The 18,329-nt window shown below is 45.2% G+C and overlaps 1 protein-coding gene across 1 annotated transcript in view; it reads left to right on the top strand.

The window, feature by feature from the left end:
• LOC137369830 (DNA topoisomerase 1-like) overlaps positions 1-18,329 on the top strand; it is a 215,935-nt gene that overhangs the window by 113,928 nt on the left and 83,678 nt on the right. The window contains exon 11 of the mRNA XM_068031408.1: positions 13,563-13,626. Coding sequence (XP_067887509.1) covers positions 13,563-13,626 — 64 coding nt within the window. The remainder of the gene's footprint in view (positions 1-13,562; positions 13,627-18,329) is intronic.

Genomic DNA, 18,329 nt, shown 5'->3' with positions numbered 1-18,329 from the left:
AGATGCACGTACAGATTTAACTGGTGACCGGAGCAGCGGCAGGCGCGCTCTCTCTGCTGGCGCACGCTGAGATTCGAAAGAGGGGGAAAAGACTTAGTGGCATCACGTGAAATCTGCAAGGTGATTGGTTGGGTAAGTAACAGCTGTTGGTGCATTTAAATAGCTTAAAAAAAGAAGGGGAAAGTTTTTTTGGAAAAAAATCCTTGAGATAAAGTGAGTACTAGTAAAGTGTTTTTTTTTAATTAGTATAATTTATTAAGGACTTTAGATTGCAGTGGGTATTGTTTGGAGTAGAACAAGGCCCCTAGTGTAATTACTATTTTTTTAAAGGGAGTAACTAATTGATCGAAAGGTAAGTCATGGCAGGAGAACTCGCACCTGTGATATTCTCCTCTTACGCTATGGAGGAAATGAGAGACGCTTCCAGTGTCCCTGACGACCATGTATGCAGGAAGTGTATCCATCTGCAGCGACTGGCTACCCGCATTACAGAGCTGGAGCTGTGGGTGGATTCACGATGGAGCATCCGCGATGCTGAGGACGTCGTGGATAGCACATTTAGCGAGGTGGTCACACCACAGGTAATGGCTGCATAGGCAGAAAAGGGATGGGTGACCACCAGGTGGAGTAGTAGCTGCAGGCAGGTAGTGCAGGAGTCCCCTGTGTCCATCCCCCTCTCACAGATATACTGCTTTTGGATACTGTTGTGGGGGGATGGCCTCCTAGGGGAAAGCAGCAACGGCCAAGTTCATGGCACCACGGATGGCTCTGCTGCACAGCAGTGGAGGAAAAAGACTGGCAGAGCCATAGTGATAGGAGATTAAATTGTAAGGGGAAGAGACAGACATTTTTGTGGCTGCAAACGAGAGTCCAGGATGGTAGTTGTTTCCCTGGTGTTAGGGTCAAGCATGTCTTGGAGTGGCTGCAGGACATTCTGAAGGGGGAGGGTGAACAGCCAGTGGTCGTGGTACATGCTGGTACCAATGACATAGGTAGAAAAAGGGATGAGGTCTTGCAAGATGAATTTAAGGAGCTAGGAGCTAAACTAAAAAGCAGGACCGCCTCTGGTCCTGTACACCTACTCAGCATCTATGCTCCAACACTCTGCTCCCCACCTGAAGCTAAAGACCAGTTCTACGAGGAACTCCATAATATCGTTAGTAGCATCCCCTATACCGAACACCTGTTCCTGCTGGGGGATTTTAATGCCAGGGTTGGGGCCAACGATGACTCATGGCCCTCCTGCCTTGGGCGCTATGGCATTGGAAGGATGAATGAGAATGGACAGAGACTGCTTGAGTTGTGTACCTATCATAACCTCTGCATCGCCAACTTGTTCTTTCACACTAAACCCTGTCACCAGGTTTCTTGGAGGCACCCAAGATCACGTCGTTGGCACCAGCTGGACCTCATCGAGGCAAGCCTCTTTAAACAGCGTTCAAATCACACGTAGCTTCCACAGTGCGGACTGCGACACCGACCACTCCCTGGTGTGCAGCAAGGTTTAGACTCAAACCAAAGAAGCTGCATCACTCCAAGCAGAAGGGCAGCCCGCGCATCAACACTAGCAAAATCTCTCATCCACAGCTGTTACATCGGTTTCGAAATTCACTTGAAAAAGCTCTTCAGAACACTCCTGCAGGGGATGCAGAGACCAAGTGGGCCCACATCAGAGACGCAATCTATGACTCAGCAATGACCGCCTATGGCAAACAAGTGAAGCGGAATGTAGACTGGTTTCAATCTCACTTTGAAGAGCTGGAACCTGTCATAGCCGCTAAGCGCATTGCACTGCTGGACTACAAGAAAACCCCCAGCGAGTTAACATCCGTAGCACATAAAGCAGCCAGAAGTGCTGCACAAAGAACAGCCAGGCGCTGCGCAAATGACTACTGGCAACACCTATGCAGTCATATTCAGCTGGCTTCTGACACCGGAAACATCAGAGGAATGTATGATGGCATTAAGAGAGCTTTTGGGCCAAACATCAAGAAGATCTCCCCTCTCGAATCTAAATCAGGGACACAATCACTGACCAACGCAAGCAAATGGACCGCTGGGTGGAGCACTACCTAGAACTATACTCCAGGGAAAATGTTGTCACTGAGACTGCCCTCAATGCAGCCCAGTCTCTGCCAGTCATGGACAAGCTGGACGTACAGCCAACAAAATCGGAACTCAGTGATGCCATTGATTCTCTAGCCAGCGGAAAAGCCCCTGGGAAGGATGGCATTACCCCTGACATAATCAATAGTGCCAAGCCTGCTATACTTTCAGCACTCTACGAACTGCTTTGCCTGTGCTGGGACGAGGGAGCAGTACCACAGGACATGCGCGATGCCAATATCATCACCCTCTATAAAAACAAGGGTGACCGCAACAACGACCGTGGAATCTCCATGCTCAGCATAGTGGGGAAAGTCTTCGCTCGAGTTGCTTTAAACAGGCTCCAGAAGCTGGCTGAGCGTGTCTACCCTGAGGCACAGTGTGGCTTTCGAGCAGAGAGATCCACCATTGACGTGCTGTTCTCCCTTCGCCAGCTACAGGAGAAATGCCGTGAACAACAGGTGCCCCTCTACGTTGCTTTCATTGATCTCACCAAAGCCTTTGACCTCGTCAGCAGACGTGGTCTCTTCAGACTGCTAGAAAAGATCGGATGTCCACCAAAGCTACTAAGTATCATCACCTCATTCCATGACCATACGAAAGGCACAATTCAGCATGGCGGCACCTCATCAGACCCCTTTCCTATCCTGAGAGGCGTGAAACAGGGCTGTGTTCTCGCACCTACACTGTTTGGGATCTTTTACTCCCTGCTGTTCTCGCATGCATTCGTCTTCAGAAGAGGGAAATTTCCTCCACACGAGATCTGGTGGCAGGTTATTCAACCTTGCCCGTCTAAGAGCGAAGACCAAAGTACGGATAGTCCTCATCAGGGAACTCCTCTTTGCTGACGATGCTGCATTAACATCTCACACAGAAGAGTGCCTGCAGAGACTCATCGACAGGATTGCGGCTGCCTGCAACTAATTTGACCTAACCATCAGCCTCAAGAAAACGAACATCATGGGACAGGACGTCAGAAATGCTCCATCCATCAATATTGGAGACCATGCTCTGGAAGTGGTTCAAGAGTTCACCTACCTAGGCTCTCAACTATCACCACTAACCTGTCTCTAGATGCAGAAATCAACAAGCGCATGGGAAAGGCTTCCACTGTTATGTCCAGACTGGCCAAGAGACTGTGGAAAAATGGCTCACTGACACGGAACACAAAAGTCAGAGTGTATCCAACCTGTGTCCTCAGTACCTTGCTGTATGGCAGCGAGGCCTGGACAACGTATGTCAGCCAAGAGCGACGTCTCAATTCATTCCATCTTCGCTGCCTCCGGATAATCCTAGGCATCAGGTGGCAGGACCGTATCTCCAACACAGAAGTCCTCGAGGCGTCCAACATCCCCAGCATATACACCCTACTGAGCCAGCGACGCTTGAGATGGTTTGGCCATGTGAGCCGCATGGAAGATGGCAGGATCCCCAAGGACACATTGCACAGTGAGCTCGTTGCTGTTATCAGACCCACTGGCCGTCCATGTCTCCGCTTTAAAGACGTCTGCAAACGCGACATGAAGTCCTGTGACATTGATCGCAAGTCGTGGGAGTCAGTTGCCAGCGATCGCCAGAGCTGGTGGGCAGCCATAAAGGCGGGGCTAAAGTGTGGCGAGTCAGAGACTTAGCAGTTGGCAGGAAAAAAGACAGATGCGCAAGGGGAGAGCCAACTGTGTAACAGCCCCAACAACCAATTTTATCTGCAGCACCTGTGGAAGAGTCTGTCACTCTAGAATTGGCCTTTATAGCCACTCCAGGCACTGCTTCACAAACCACTGACCACCTCCAGGCGCTTACCCATTGTCTCTCGAGACAAGGAGGCCAAAGAACAAGACTTCCTGTGCCACGTGTAAGTGAGTATAGGCACAGGAGAATAAACCAGATTAATGCGTGGCTGGAAAAATGGTGCAGGAGGGAGGAATTTAGATTCCTGGGACATTGGGACTGGTTCTGAGGAAGGTGGGACATGTACAAGCGGGACGGGTTATACCCAGCCAGGACCGGAACCGATGTCCTCGCAGGGGTGTATGCTAGTGCTGTTGGGGGAGGATTTAAACTAGAATGGTAGCGGGATGGGAACCTGAGCGGGGAGACTGAGGAGGAAACAAGGATAGAAATGAAAGACTGGAAACAAAAAGGCAAAAGTGGAAGGCATAGAAATCAAGGGCAAGAAACAAATAGGGCCATAGTGTGAAATAATGCTAAGATGACTAAGAATGTTAAAAAGACAAGCCGAAAGGCATTGTGTCTCAATGCACGGAGTATTGCAATAAGATAGGCGAATTCACTGCGCAAATAGATGTAAATGGATATGATATAGTTGCGATTACGGAGACATGGCTGCAGGGTGACCAAGGATGGGAACTAACATCCAGGGGTATTCAATATTTAGGAAGGACAGGCAAAAAAGGAAAGGTGAAGTAGCGTTGTTAGTAAAAGAGGAAATCAATACTATAGTGAGGTAGGATATTAGCTGAGAATCCTGATGTGAAATCTGTATGAGTGGAGCTAAAACACCAAGGGGCAGAAAATGGGCATTGTGTATAGAGCCCCAAAGAGCAGTGGTGATGTAGAGGATAGCATTACACAAGAAATTAGAGACACATACAATAAGGGTGCAACTGTAATTATGGTTGACTTTAATCTACATATAGATTGAGCAAACCAAATTAGCAATAATACTGTAGAGGAGGAATTCCTGTAGTGCATATGTGATGCTTTTTTGAACCAATACGTTGAGGAACCAGCTAGAGAACAGGCCATCCTAGACTGGGTATTGTGTAATGAGAAAGGGTCAGTTAACAATCTTGTGCGTGGTCCCTTGCAGAAGAGTGACCATAACATGGTAGAATTCTTCATTCAGATGGAGAGTGAGAGTGTTGATTCCGAGACCAAGGTCCTGAATCTAAATAAAGGAAACTGAAGGTATGAGGCACTAGTTGGCTATGATAGATTGGGGAACGTTACTTAAAGGGTTGGCAGTGGATAGGCAATGGCTAGCATTTAAAGAGCGCATGGATGAATTACAACAGTTGTTCATTCCTGTCTGGCGCAAAAGAAAAACAGGAAGGGTGGCTCAACCGTGGCTTACAAAAGAAATTAGGGATAGTATTAGATCCAAGGAGGAGAAATATAAAATGGCCAGAACAAGCAGTAAACCTGAGGATTGAGAGCAGTTTAGAATTCAACAAAGGAGGACAAAGGGATTGATAAGGGGAAAATAGAGTATGAGAGTAAGCTTGCAGAGAATATAAAAACTGACTGTAAAAGCTTCTATAGATATGTGAAGAGAAAAAGATTTGTGAAGACAAATGTTGGGTCCCTTACAGTCAGAAACAGGGGAATTTATAATGGGGAGCAAAGAAATGGCAGACCAATTAAATGCATACTTTGGTTCTGTCTTCACAAAGGAGGACACAAATTACCTGCCAGAAATATTGGGGAACATAGGGTCTAGTGAGAAGGAGGAACTGTATGAAATCATTATTAGTAGGGAAATGGTTTTGGGGAAATTGATGGGATGGAAGGCCGATAAATCCCCCCAGGCCTGATAATCTACATCCCAGAGTACTTAAGGAAGTGGCCTTTGATATAGTAGATGCATTGCTGGTCATTTTTCAAAATTCTATAGATTCTGGAACAGTTCCAAAGCATTGGAGGGTAACTAATGTAACCCCATTACTTAAAAAAGGAGGTGGAGAGAAAACGGAATTATAGACCAGTTAGCCTGACATCAGTAGTGGGGAAAATGCTAGAGTCCATTATAAAAGATGTAATAGAGCACTTGGAAAACAATGACATGATCGGACAAAGTCAACATGGATTTACGAAAGGAAAATCTTGCTTGACAAATCTACTGGAATTTTTTGAGGATGTAACTGATATAATGGGTAAGGGAAAACCAGTGGATGTGGTATATTTGGACTTTCAGAAGGCTTTCGATAAGGTCCCACTATGAGATTATCGTGCAAAATTAAAGCACATGGGATTGGGGGTAAGGTACTGACATGGATAGCAAACTGGTTGGCAGACAGGAAACGAAGAGCAGGAATAAATGGGTCTTTTTCCGAGTGGCAGGCAGTGACTAGTGGGGTACCGCAGGGATCAGTGCTAGGACCCCAGCTATTCACAATATATATTACTGATGTAGATGAGGGAATTAAATGTAATATATCCAAGTCTGCAGATGACACAAAACTGGTGGGAGTATGAGCTGTGAGGAGGATGCAGCGAAGCTCCAGTGTGACTTGGACAGGTTGAGTGAGTGGGCAAATACATGGCGGATGCAGTATAATGTGGATAAATGTGAGGTTATCCACTTTGGTGGCAAAAACAGAAAGGCAGATTATTATCTGAATGGCGATAGATTGGGAAAGGGGGAGGTGCAGCGAGACCTGGGTGTCCTTGTGCACCAGTTGTTGAAAGTAAGCATGCAGGTGTAGCAGGCAGTTAAGAAGTCAAATGGTATGTTGGCCTTCATAGCGAGAGGATTCGAGTATAGGAGCAAAGATGTCTTGCTGCAATTATACAAGGCCTTGGTGAGACCACATCTGGAGTATTGTGTGCAATTTTGGTCTCATCTGAGGAAGGATGTTGTTGCTATGGAGGGAGTGCAGCGAAGGTTCACCAGACTGATTCCTGGGATGGCAGGACTGAGGTATGAAGAGAGATTGGGTCGATTAGGCTTGTATTCACTGGAGTTCAGAAGAATGAGAGGGGATCTCATAGAAACCCACAAAATTCTAACAGGACTGGGCAGACTAGATGCAGGAAGGATGTTCCCGATGGCGGGCGAGTCCAGGACCAGGGATCACAATCTAAGGATAAGCGATAAGCCATTTAGGACTGAGATGAGGAGAACTTTCTTCACCCAGAGAGTGGTGAACTTGTGGAATTCTCTACCAGTTGAGGCCAAATCATTAAATATATTCAAGAAAGAGTTATATATAGTTCTTGGGGCTAAAGGGATCAAGGGACACGGGGAGAAAGCGGTAACAGGGTACTGAGTTTGGGCAATCAGCCATGATTGTATTGAATGGCAGTGCAGGCTCGAAGGGCCTACTCCTGCTCTTATTTTCTATGTTTCTATAAATGCCAATATGTAAAATTTGTTGTCCAAGTTGCACACCTCCATTGTTTTTGTGGAAATGGCATTTCACTGTCTGCCTCACCATTGAGGTGCTTTGAAAGTCGTGAATTGCTGTAGATGCGTACTAAACTCACAACCGAAAGTTCTATCTTTCAAGTGTAAGTACCCTTTTTACGGGATGTGTTAGTTAATGCTAGTCAACCTCTCTGGCACTGAAAATTATCTATGACGTGTGGAGTCTCATTCCTTCAGTATTGATTTTTTTTTGAGATTTTAAAGCCATTTAAAATGTTTACATTTTTCTTCTTTGTCGTCTCCTTTTCCTTCTCAAATCAATTTTTCTTTCCCGCCTTTTCTATTTCTGTGCATGATTTGGCACTGAATTCAGCTACTAGTTTACACTTCCTTTTCAATCCTTGCATTCTTTATTTCCCAATCCTAGAATCTGATTGGTTAAGGAGAGCGTTGGTTGCCCTGTTCACTCTGGACCCGGATGTCCTGTCCTGTTGCATTTTCAGCAACTTGCCATGCAAATATTTTAAAAACTTAAACTTGCCCTTACACGTTTATCTAACAGCATGATATTAGATGCCCTGCTACAGCATGATCTAGGCCAGTAAAATGATCCCATATCTACTTAAACCCATAGGTGCAGATGCTCATTTGATCAACCCCATCAGATGCTCAAGCACTCCATACAGCAAAGCCCACAACCCCAAGAGAGTTTTTTTTTCCTCTCTGGCATTACCTGGGGTCTAAATTGGGCTGTGTAGTGCCTGTTTTTAGGCACGATCTACCAGTCTAGCATTCCAGATGGGAAGTGCACAAGACACCATCTTGGTAAAGGGGCTTTGCAAGTATACCTAAGCATCACTGGCAGCATGCAGAACAGGCAGATAATGACACTAATTCATGTGCAATGCTCATTTAATGCTGAGAACCTGGTCGTCAGATGCGAGGTGCTCACGTTGCTGTAGGTGGCGCAGGTCTGGCCCATACCCCACTCCTGCGCCGTGGCAGTCACCTGAGCCATTTTCCGCTTAGTATGGGGATCCAAAATGGACCGGGTCCGGAGGGACACGATGTTCAAGCCTCTAGATAAGGGCGGGAAAAATGTACCCAACGCCACCCTCATCCTGATGACCACCTTCGTCTGCGGCTGCATCGAGTTGTGCGTAGATCCCCAGTACGCAAACTCCAAGTGTCACCACGTGCTGAGGTTCTATCTGTCCCCAGTGTTGCAAAGGATGGGCCTGGTCACATTGCCACGGAACGCCCCATCCAGTTGGACCGTGCCGTATCACCTATCCTTCGTGGAAAAGTTTTTGCGGAAAAACACCTTTGACCACCAATCCATCAGGCAGTGGTCTACACGGAATGTCCTCAAGGCCCTACGGGAAACTGAGATGGTGGATCCGGTCGGATGGTTCCCCGAGCAGACTGCCAAAGTCATTTGGCGGAATTGCCCCATCACCAGAACTTTCAAACAAGCTTGGCTGGTGGTGAGAAGAGCCCTCCCCGTCAGATCCTTCTTGCACGCCCGGAGTGTCTCACCCTCCACACAATGCCCTCGAGGTGGCTGTGGTGGGGAAGAGACGTTGCCCACCTCCTTCTGGAATGTGTCTTTGCAAAGCAGGTGTGGAAAGAGATGCAGTGGTTTTTGTCTAGATTCATCCCAAGCAGCTCTGTAACACAGGAGTCAGTGCTGTACGGGCTGTTTATAGGGACGCACACCGAGATAAACATCAACTGCTGCTGGAGGACTATCAATTCGGTGAAAGACGCCCTTAGGTCTGCCCGAAACTTGCTGGTCTTCCAGCGCAAAGCGTTGTCCACAACCGAATGTTGCAGGCTGGCACATGCCAAGGTCCAGGACTACGTGCTGAGGGACGCACTAAAGCTTGGGGCAGCCGCGGCAAAGGCTCAATGGGGAATGACCACTGTGTAAGGTACCCCCACCAAGGTGAACTGAGGGGCTGGATCCATGGAAAACCCCTCGGGCTGTATCCAGAAAATATTTGCTGCTAAAAGTACATGGCAGGTAAAATGAAATGGAAGGGTTGTGAGGCAACTCACTCCTGTATTGAAGGAAACTGATCTCCTTTGCATTCTTTGTATTGTTGACGTGGTGCTGTTTTGTAATGTATTTTTTTTTTTTACAGTTACGAGTAAAGTCTATTTTGGAAATTTAAAAAAATTAAATGCTTAAGCTGACATTCTTAAACTGCATACTTTAGCCAATGCCTGGCCTTAACCTCACACAGCTGAACATGATTTTAAGTGATATGAAGGACTGCCCACACGCATTATTCAAAGAGATCATGATGGCTGTTGGGGCAATTTTACATGTTTTTGGAGCTTTCCTATACTTGACTAAAGCTTAAATAGTAATAAGGGAGTGGTCTGGCTGGTGCTCAAGTACTTTTCTGTTCATTTTAAAGCTTGTGCTGAAACAACTTGCTCCAGATGTGGGTGGCCTGGTAGGCTTTCTTAAAATTATGAGTGGAAGGATAAAGAGGGATCATGTAGCATTGGTAAGCTGATAGTAGAACAAGGAGGTGGGAATGAAGGAAGTGGAGGAAGAGGAAAGACTACAAAGTAGGCAGCCCCTTCCTGGGCTGTACATGATCAAATAATTCATGAGCAATACCAGTAACCTCAATCACATCTCCCCATCCACCAGCAGTCCCACAATCCTTAAGTTTCCTCTATCACTGACCATCGCATCCTCTTTCTGACAACATTAATGTAAAAACGATCAGAAAATACGCATTGAATTTATAAACTTGGATTGCAGTCATTGCATAATGCATATGCTATATGAGCTTTGTGCACTCCTTCAGTACCTGTCTTGAGTGTCTTTGCAGATCCTAGTACTCCTACAAAGTGCTTCCCCAGTGGCTGCAGCATGGGTTATGGAAGGCGGCTGACCTATTGAGGGGACTGCAAATGGCCTTGGAGGTGACCTAGAGAACCCTACTGCAGCAATCTACGCTGGCTGACAGGCAAGGGAACTTGTGGAGTGGCAGAGGAGGAAGCAAAAATGTGTTATCCTGAGGAAGGATAGCAGGTTCTTGCTCCATGTGCCGATTGACCCTCTCCTGGGATGGCTCATCAACAATCCTCTTGATATGTTGGATTCCTGTGACACCCTGGAAGTCCCTTTGAACAGTGGTATCCAGATGGAAGCAGCCTGTGCTTGCAAGGCAGCAAAAAAAGGGGAGAGGGGAAAGTAATAATTGTGTGCTTACACCATCTGCAGATTGTGGGCTAAGAGAAGAGTGGGAAGAAGGAATTAGGTATGCAGATAACCTCATCAGTCGCTCTTGTCCCTCCAGTAGCCACAGGCTTAGTGATGCCTCTTCCCATGATGGTCAGCACTGGTTTCTCCATGGGGGTTAAAACATGCATGCGTGCTTCTCCTTGAATTGTTTCCTGCTGCATCCTGATTGTGCCACTTATGTAAGAAAGAGGGGATGTGTCGGCATGTTCTGCAGTATGTTTAGGGTATTTGACTATTGTGGTTGAGTAGCTGCCAGTGGGAGTGTGCCAAGCTGGCAAAGGTGCTAAGTGTGTGAGGGTGATATATTCAGAGGTTGAGTACTGACATATTGTTGGTAGGTGGGCATGATGAACTGAACGGTGGATGAAGCTTTAGTGTAGTAGGATATGCCATTTGAAGAAAAGCGCGCTCACCATGAGAACTCATGTCATATCATTCAGCTTCTTTCCACATTGCATCCATGTTCTTAGAACTATACTCCTGGTATTGGCCTCCAACGCTACTTCTTCCTGCGCATATGTCTGGCCCCTGCCCTCGTCAATATAGGATGTGTCTCCTTCACTGCATGTCTTGCACCAAGACCTCCAGTGCATTGTTGGAAAACCTTAGCATTCGCTCTCTCGCTTGCCATTCCACAAAGCCTTACAGCCCAGATTCACTTTTCAAAAAAAACCCTGCCACTTCTGGCAGACACTGCACACAACAGCACCCCTCTCCTTTCGTTCTGCACCCCCCCATTTAAGAAGTGCAGGCTGCCTTTCTTCAGTGCTAGTTACTCGCCATATGGGACCCCAGGCTGGCTGCATGCTGCAGGCAATTAAAACAACAGCTAGCATGAAATTAATGTGCAGTCTGCCACACAATGGTTTAATTGGGTACCTTGATCCCCCATGCTTGCTTTTGGGGGTTAGCCAATTTAACACTCTTTCTCTCTGGTGCACTCTTGCTGTCGGGTATATGCTCCGACTCATGTCGTCTCACTATCTGGTTCATGCACTTGCTGTCAGGTGAATGCTCCGACTTATGCCATCTCACTATCTGGTGCACACGCTTGCGCTCTTCACACTTCTCCCACACCCCCCACTGCCTTGTCTGCCCATGCTTCCCCTCTCTCTCAAAGGTGTAATTCTTCTGTGTCCCTGTGGACTGACTTGATGGCTTAAAAAGTAATTTAATTTGCCCTTTCATAAGCATTTGAAGTGGAAGATGCAACCTCCTGAAGAACAGTTTGAGCTGTGTCACAGGACACATGGTAAATATCTCCGTGAAGTAGTTCAGATAACTCTAGTTAGCTGCGTTGAATCTTTCAAGTGATACCTCATCACATTGCTGGAGGAGCATTTCTTCGCAAAAGACCCAGTTTTTCCTGCTCTTTGACCTTTTTAATTTCAGTAAATTGTTATTTTATACATAATTGCACAAGTTTACAATTCAACAGCTTTCATGCTAAAGGCCTGCTCGGGTATAAAATTAAAACCCGACCCGGGCCCAACCCAACCACAGCCAAACCGAACCCGATTGGAGCCCGAGTCCTTTAATTTTTTTTCATGCCCGACCTGACCCGAATATCGCAATGAATTTAATAATATCCAACATGTTATTGAAACAGAAAAAACACATTTATTTATAAAACTCTGAGCCAGTACAGTTGAGCCTGACCTGACCCGAACCCGAATGCTGGACACAGAATATAGACCCGACCCCACCCGAACCGATACGTGTGTTCGGGTCGGGTATCCAGGCTTTATTTCATGTTATTATCTGGTGCTAGCCCATAAATTACCTGATTTTCTAATTTCAATTTCACAATTTGGGAGATGAGTTTCAACTCATGATCCATGTATTGCCAGTCCAGTACTATAAATATTAGGGTGCTGTACCCAACTTTTTTGACACTAAATCCTCAGAATTTTAAAGATTTAATTAAACCTTCTTTGTGAGGTTGAGTGATGTCACACTTAACAATGTGACTTAAGTTTCCATTGGCAGTTTACCCAGTAGTCTTCTATACATAGATTACAGTGCACGACATGAACTGGAAGGAAGTGGACGTAAGAGTTTAGGGTTTGGTGCTTACAGAACTTAGTTTCATGCTTTGAATCATGGGGATGCAGGAACGAAAAGGGGAAAAGATGCTTTAATCAGCAGTGATGAGAGGCCCTCAGCCTGCCTGGTTGTGGGTGCAGCCAAAGGCCACACTGTAGAAGGATTTCAACCACGCCCCCCTCCCCCCTCATAGTGGTTGCCTGGCTGTTGCATTTTTGTATTTGTTTTTTTTATTTAAACTTTTACTTAAAAAAAAAAGAGCTGGTGAGAGGATGCTTCCATGTTCAAGTACCTTTCATTGCAGGCTGCTGCTCCTGTCAGGCTGGAAGGCCTTTGGCTCTCCAGCTATGAGAGCCTGCCTGTCACCATTAATTGGACAGAGAGCCTGCCCCATGCCAATTAAGGGGGTGCCTCTGAAAATCGCAAAGAGTGACTGTTTTTCCCCACCCCAGGACAGGTTCGAGACCCAGAAACAGTCCTGTCTCCTGTTTCCCTCCCCTGGCAGGAAAATTCAGCCCAACGTTTGTACTGTAACAGTCATAATCTTGGCTAGGATTAACTGCCTAACTCGATCTTTGTTGGAGAAGGTGGTCTTTTGGCTTTAATTAGGAAAATGGATGTGGGATTATATAGCATATTGTACAGCTGGTAATCTCACTGGTGTGCAGTCATTTCTCACTCACAAAAGGGTAGGGGATAAACGTGGGCAATTTGCTTCCCAGTCAATTTAAAATGCTCACAAATGTGTGAAAGCTGAGCAAGCTGACACTTCAAAACACATGCAACTCATATTGAAGGAATGAGTGTTTCCTCTAAACTATGAGGCTGCTCAGTAACCTGGAAGTTCCCACGCAGGCTGAGCGAAAGTTGATTCCTTTAAGTTACTGTGCATTTGCAGCTGTGCAAAAAAAGGGCCTGTAAATTTAAATGAATAGGCTGTGAATGGCACAAAAAAAATTAGAGGAAACATTAGTATTGCTTAAATTTTCTGATTGTTGCCTTTTTAAAAAATTACCTCTTCTGCTTTATTTTTAGTTCAGAGGACAAACACAAGAAGCCAAAAATGGAGGAAGCTGAAGAGGATGAAATACCACCTCAGGTATGCCTTCATAGGTTTCTATTTGTTACCAATCACACTGCTGTAATTTGCAAAAAAAATGAAATTTTACATTAGTCTGATTTCCACTACCCACATGGATAAACAACAAACTACCGTGATTAGCCAACAGCTCCATTATTGTATTATGCGACCAGTGGGATGGTAGAAGGTAAACTAGGTGGACTTTTTCATCCATTAATTTCTATGTAATACAAGGTTTAGTAGATAGAGGTACTATTTGGTACATCATCTAAACTTCTAGATCTGTTGAGTTAACTGATCCCAAGTGCAGCATTTGGGTTAGAATGATGCAGGATCGAAGAAGGCCGTTTGTGCCTGCGCTGGCTCTTTTGTAAAGCTATCCAATTAATTCCACTTTCCCCACAGCGCTCTGATTTTTTTTTTGCCTTTAAGTATTTACCAATTCTCTTTTGAAAGTTACTATTAAGTCTGTTTCCACCACCCTTTTCAGACAATCCATTCCCGATCGCAACAGACTATATATTCAAAAACAAAATTCCCTGAATCACCTGGTTACTGACCTTCCCCCTTGTCACTTCTGGTTCTTTTGCCAACCTGGTTACTGACCCTCCTGCCAAGCAGAACAGTTTCTCCTTATTTACTCTAACAAAACCATTCATATTTTTGAACACCTCTCAAAACACCTGTCACATCTCCTTTTGACTTTCTCGACTCTGAGGAGAACAACCCCAGCTTCTCCAGTCTGTCCACATAGACCCTTATCCCTGGTACCATTCTAGTAAATCTCTTCTGCACCCTCTCTTAAGATCTTGATATCTTTGCTAAATTGAACACAGTACACAGGCCTAACCAGTGTTTTCTAAAGGTTTAGCTAAACTTCCTTGTCTTCCACTGTTAATAATGTTATGGACCCCATATGCTTGTTTTTAACAGCCTTCTCAACTTGTCCTGTCACATTCAAAGATTTGTGTACATGCACCCCAGATCTCTCTTTCCCCACCCAACCCCATCCCTTTAAAATTGTACAATTTAGTTTATATTGCCTCTCCTCCATTCTGCCTTCCAAAATATATCCCTTCACATTCTTTGCTTTAAATTTCATCTGTTATGTGTCTGCCTATTTTACCAGTTTGTTTTGTGTCCTAATGAAGTTTGTTACTATCCACATAAGAACATAAATAGGGGCAGGAGAAGGTCATACAGCCCCTCGAGCCATTGAATCATGCTGATCTTCACCCTCCTTTCCACTTCCCACCCTGATCCCCATATCCCTTGATTCACTTCAAGTCCAAAACTCTTAGCAATCGCAGCTTTGGCTCAGTTGATAGCACTCTCACCTCTGAGTTAGAAGATTGTGGGTTTATGTCCCACTCCAGGACTTGAGGTCAAATCAAGGCTGACACTTCAGTGCAGTACTGAGAGAGCGCTGCACTGTGGGAGGTGCTGTCTTTTGGATGAGACATTAAACCAAGGCCCTGTCTGCCCCCTCATGTGGACTTAAAACATCCAATGTCTCTACTTCAAAGACGAGCAGGGGAGTTATCCCTGGCTAATATTTATCCCTTAATCAACATCGCAAAAACGGGATTATCTGGTCATTTTCTCATTGCTGTTTGTGGAAGCTTGCTGTGTGCAAATTGGCTGCCATGTTTCCTACATTACAACAATGAGTTTACTTCAAAAGTACTTAATTGGCTGTAAAATGCTTTGGGACGTCCTGTGATTGTAAAAGTTGCTATATAAATGCAAATCTTTCTTAATATACTCAATGATTTAGCATCCAGAGCCCTATTAGGTATAGAATTCCAAAGATTGACAACCCTCTGAATGAATTTTGTTTTTCATCTCAGTCCCATATGGCCAACTCCTTATTTCTGTGATTGTCTAGTTCTAGACTCTCCAGCTGGGGGGGGCAACAGCCTATCCACCTCTACCTTGTCAAACTCTGAGTCTTGTATGTTTGAATGAGATTACCTCTCATTTTTCTAAACTCCAGAGCGTAGGCCCATTCTACTTGATCTCTCCTCATAGAGCTACCCTCTCTTTCAAGACATCAACCTAGAGAAACTTGGTTGCTCTGCCTCTGAGGCAAGTATATCCTTCCTTGGGTATGGAGCGGAGAATTAGGGAAATTGCATGCAGTCAAAATAACCTTCAGAGTGGTTCTCTGCTTTTACGCAGCATGTTTCTAACTTTTAAAATGGCTTGCCTTTAGCTTGTTATTTTAAAAATGCTACTTCGATTTTATTTTTTGCATTGCCTGTTAAAATTGATGACACTTCTCTGAAGTGTTAATTAAGAAGCTGCACTTAGTACAATGTCTTAAATGTAGGTTTGAGTGTATTGGGGCCAGCTGCTGCTTAGGGTTATACATTCATTTCTTGACCTTGAGGTTGAATCGCACTAATGGGACTTCTTCTCTCACTTCTCACCTTATGTGAAATGTTTTCAAGGACGTCTCAACTCAAATCCAAAGTATAAACTGTCCAAATAGGTGTGTTTCTTTGGCATCACCTTATATAAAGTTCTGGTTAGGCCACAACTAGAATGTTGATCCAGTTCTGGTCAGTACACCTTAGGAAGGATGTGATGGTCCTTGAGAAGATTTACCAGAATGGTTCCAGGGATGAGGGATTTTAGCTACAAGGTTAGAAGCTGGGTTTGTTCTCCTTAGAACAAAACAGATTGAGGGGAGGTTTAATGTAAGTATACAAGATTTTTACGTTCAGTTAGGGTAGACAAAGAAAATCTGTTCTCATTAGCTGATGGTACAAGGACTAGAAGACACCGATTGAAAGTTTTGGGCAAGAGATGCAGAGGGATATGAAGATTTTTTTTTTAACGCAGTACGTGGCAATGACTTGGAACTCGCTGCTTATGAGGGCGGTGTAAGTGGAGAGGATGAAAGATTTCAAAAGGAAATTGAATGAGCACTTGGAAATAAACTTGCAGGGCTACAGGGATAGAGCAGGGGAATGGTACTGTTTTTGAATTGCTCTACAGAGAACTGGTATAGACATTATAGGCCAAGTGGCCTCCTTCTGTGCTGTAACGACCCTATGACAAAGATGACTGAGACTAGAACTGGATAAGTAACACTTGGAGAGGGAGGGCTCTTGAGGTGCATGAATTCTGCGCCTATCCTATTCCTTCCCGTATCTGCCAAGTGAGAACAGTAATACAGTTCAGAAGAACAAACTGGTGAAATGGGCAGACACATGGCAGATGAAATTTAATGCAATGAATTATGAATTGATTCATTTTGAACAGAATGGGAGAAACGATGTAAACCAAGTGACACAATTCTAAATGAGTTGCAGGAACAGAGGCTGCTGGGGGTTCATATACACAAACCTTGGAAGATGCCAGGACAATGAGAAAGCTGTTATTAAAAGAATGGAAGGGATTATTGGCATTAGAGGCACAGAGTACAAAAGCAAGGAAGCTATATAAAACTTCTGTAAAATACTGGTTAAGTTTTTGCTGCAGTGTTCTGTCTAATTCTGGGCACAAGGCCTTCGAAAAGATGCAGAGGAGATTTCCTAGAATGACATGAGACATACAGAACTTTAGTTACATGGAGAGACCAGAGAAGCTGGGATTGTTCTCCTTGGAGCGCAGAATGTTGAAAAGGAAGATTTGATGGAGGTGTTCAAAATTATTAATGTACTAGCAGAGACCAGCAAAACATTTGCAGTCAAATTAGTATACTTCACCAATTACAACATCTCATCCCCTCCCTCCCATGCCACTCCATTGTTTTGATGCTCTCCTTAGTGCAAATAGTTTGGATGGAGCAGATTTTGTCAGGTGTGTCCAGGAAGGTTTCCTGACTCAATATGTAGATAGGCCGACTAGAGGGGAGGCTATGTTGGATTTGGTGCTTGGCAACGAACCAGGCCAGGTGGCAGATCTCGGTGGGAGAGCATTTCGGTGATAGTGATCACAACTCCCTGACCTTTACTATAGTCATGGAGAGGGATAGGAGCAGACGGGATGGGAATATTTAATTGGGGGAGGGGGAATTACAATGCTATTAGGCAGGAACTGGGGAGCTTAAATTGGGAACCGATGTTCTCGGGGAAATGCACGACAGAAATGTGGAGGTTGTTTAGGGAGCACTTGCTGCGACTGCTGGATAGGTTTGTCCCGATGAGGCAAGGAAGGGATGGTAGGGTGAAGGAACCTTGGATGACGAGATGTGGAACAGCTAGTCAAGAGGAAGAAGGAAACTTACTTAAGGTTGAGGAAGCAAGGATCAGACAGGGCTCCAGAGGGTTACAAGGTAGCCAGGAAGGAACTGAAGAATGGACTTCGAGCTAGAAGGGGACATGGAAAAGTCTTGGCGGGTAGGATTAAGGAAAATCCCAAGGCGTTCTACACTTATGTGAGGAACAAGAGGATGGCCAGAGTGAGGGTAGGGCCGATCAGGGATAGTGGAGGTAACTTGTGCCTGGAGTCGGAGGAGGTAGGGGAGGTCCTTAATGAATACTTTGCTTCAGTATTCACTAGTGAGAGGGACCTTGTCGTTTGTGAGGACAGCGTGAAACAGGCTGATATGCTCGAACAGGTTGATGTTAAGAAGGAGGATGTGCTGGAAATTTTGAAAGACATGAGGATAGATAAGTCCCCGGGGCCAGACTGGATATACCCAATGTTATTACGGGAAGCGAGGGAAGAGATTGCCGCGCCTTTGCCGATGATCTTTGCATCCTCACTGT

Source organism: Heterodontus francisci, chromosome 5 (assembly GCF_036365525.1).
Source record: "Heterodontus francisci isolate sHetFra1 chromosome 5, sHetFra1.hap1, whole genome shotgun sequence".
NCBI classification, from domain to species: Eukaryota; Metazoa; Chordata; class Chondrichthyes; order Heterodontiformes; family Heterodontidae; genus Heterodontus; species Heterodontus francisci.
This window is presented reverse-complemented; position numbering and strand designations above follow the sequence as displayed.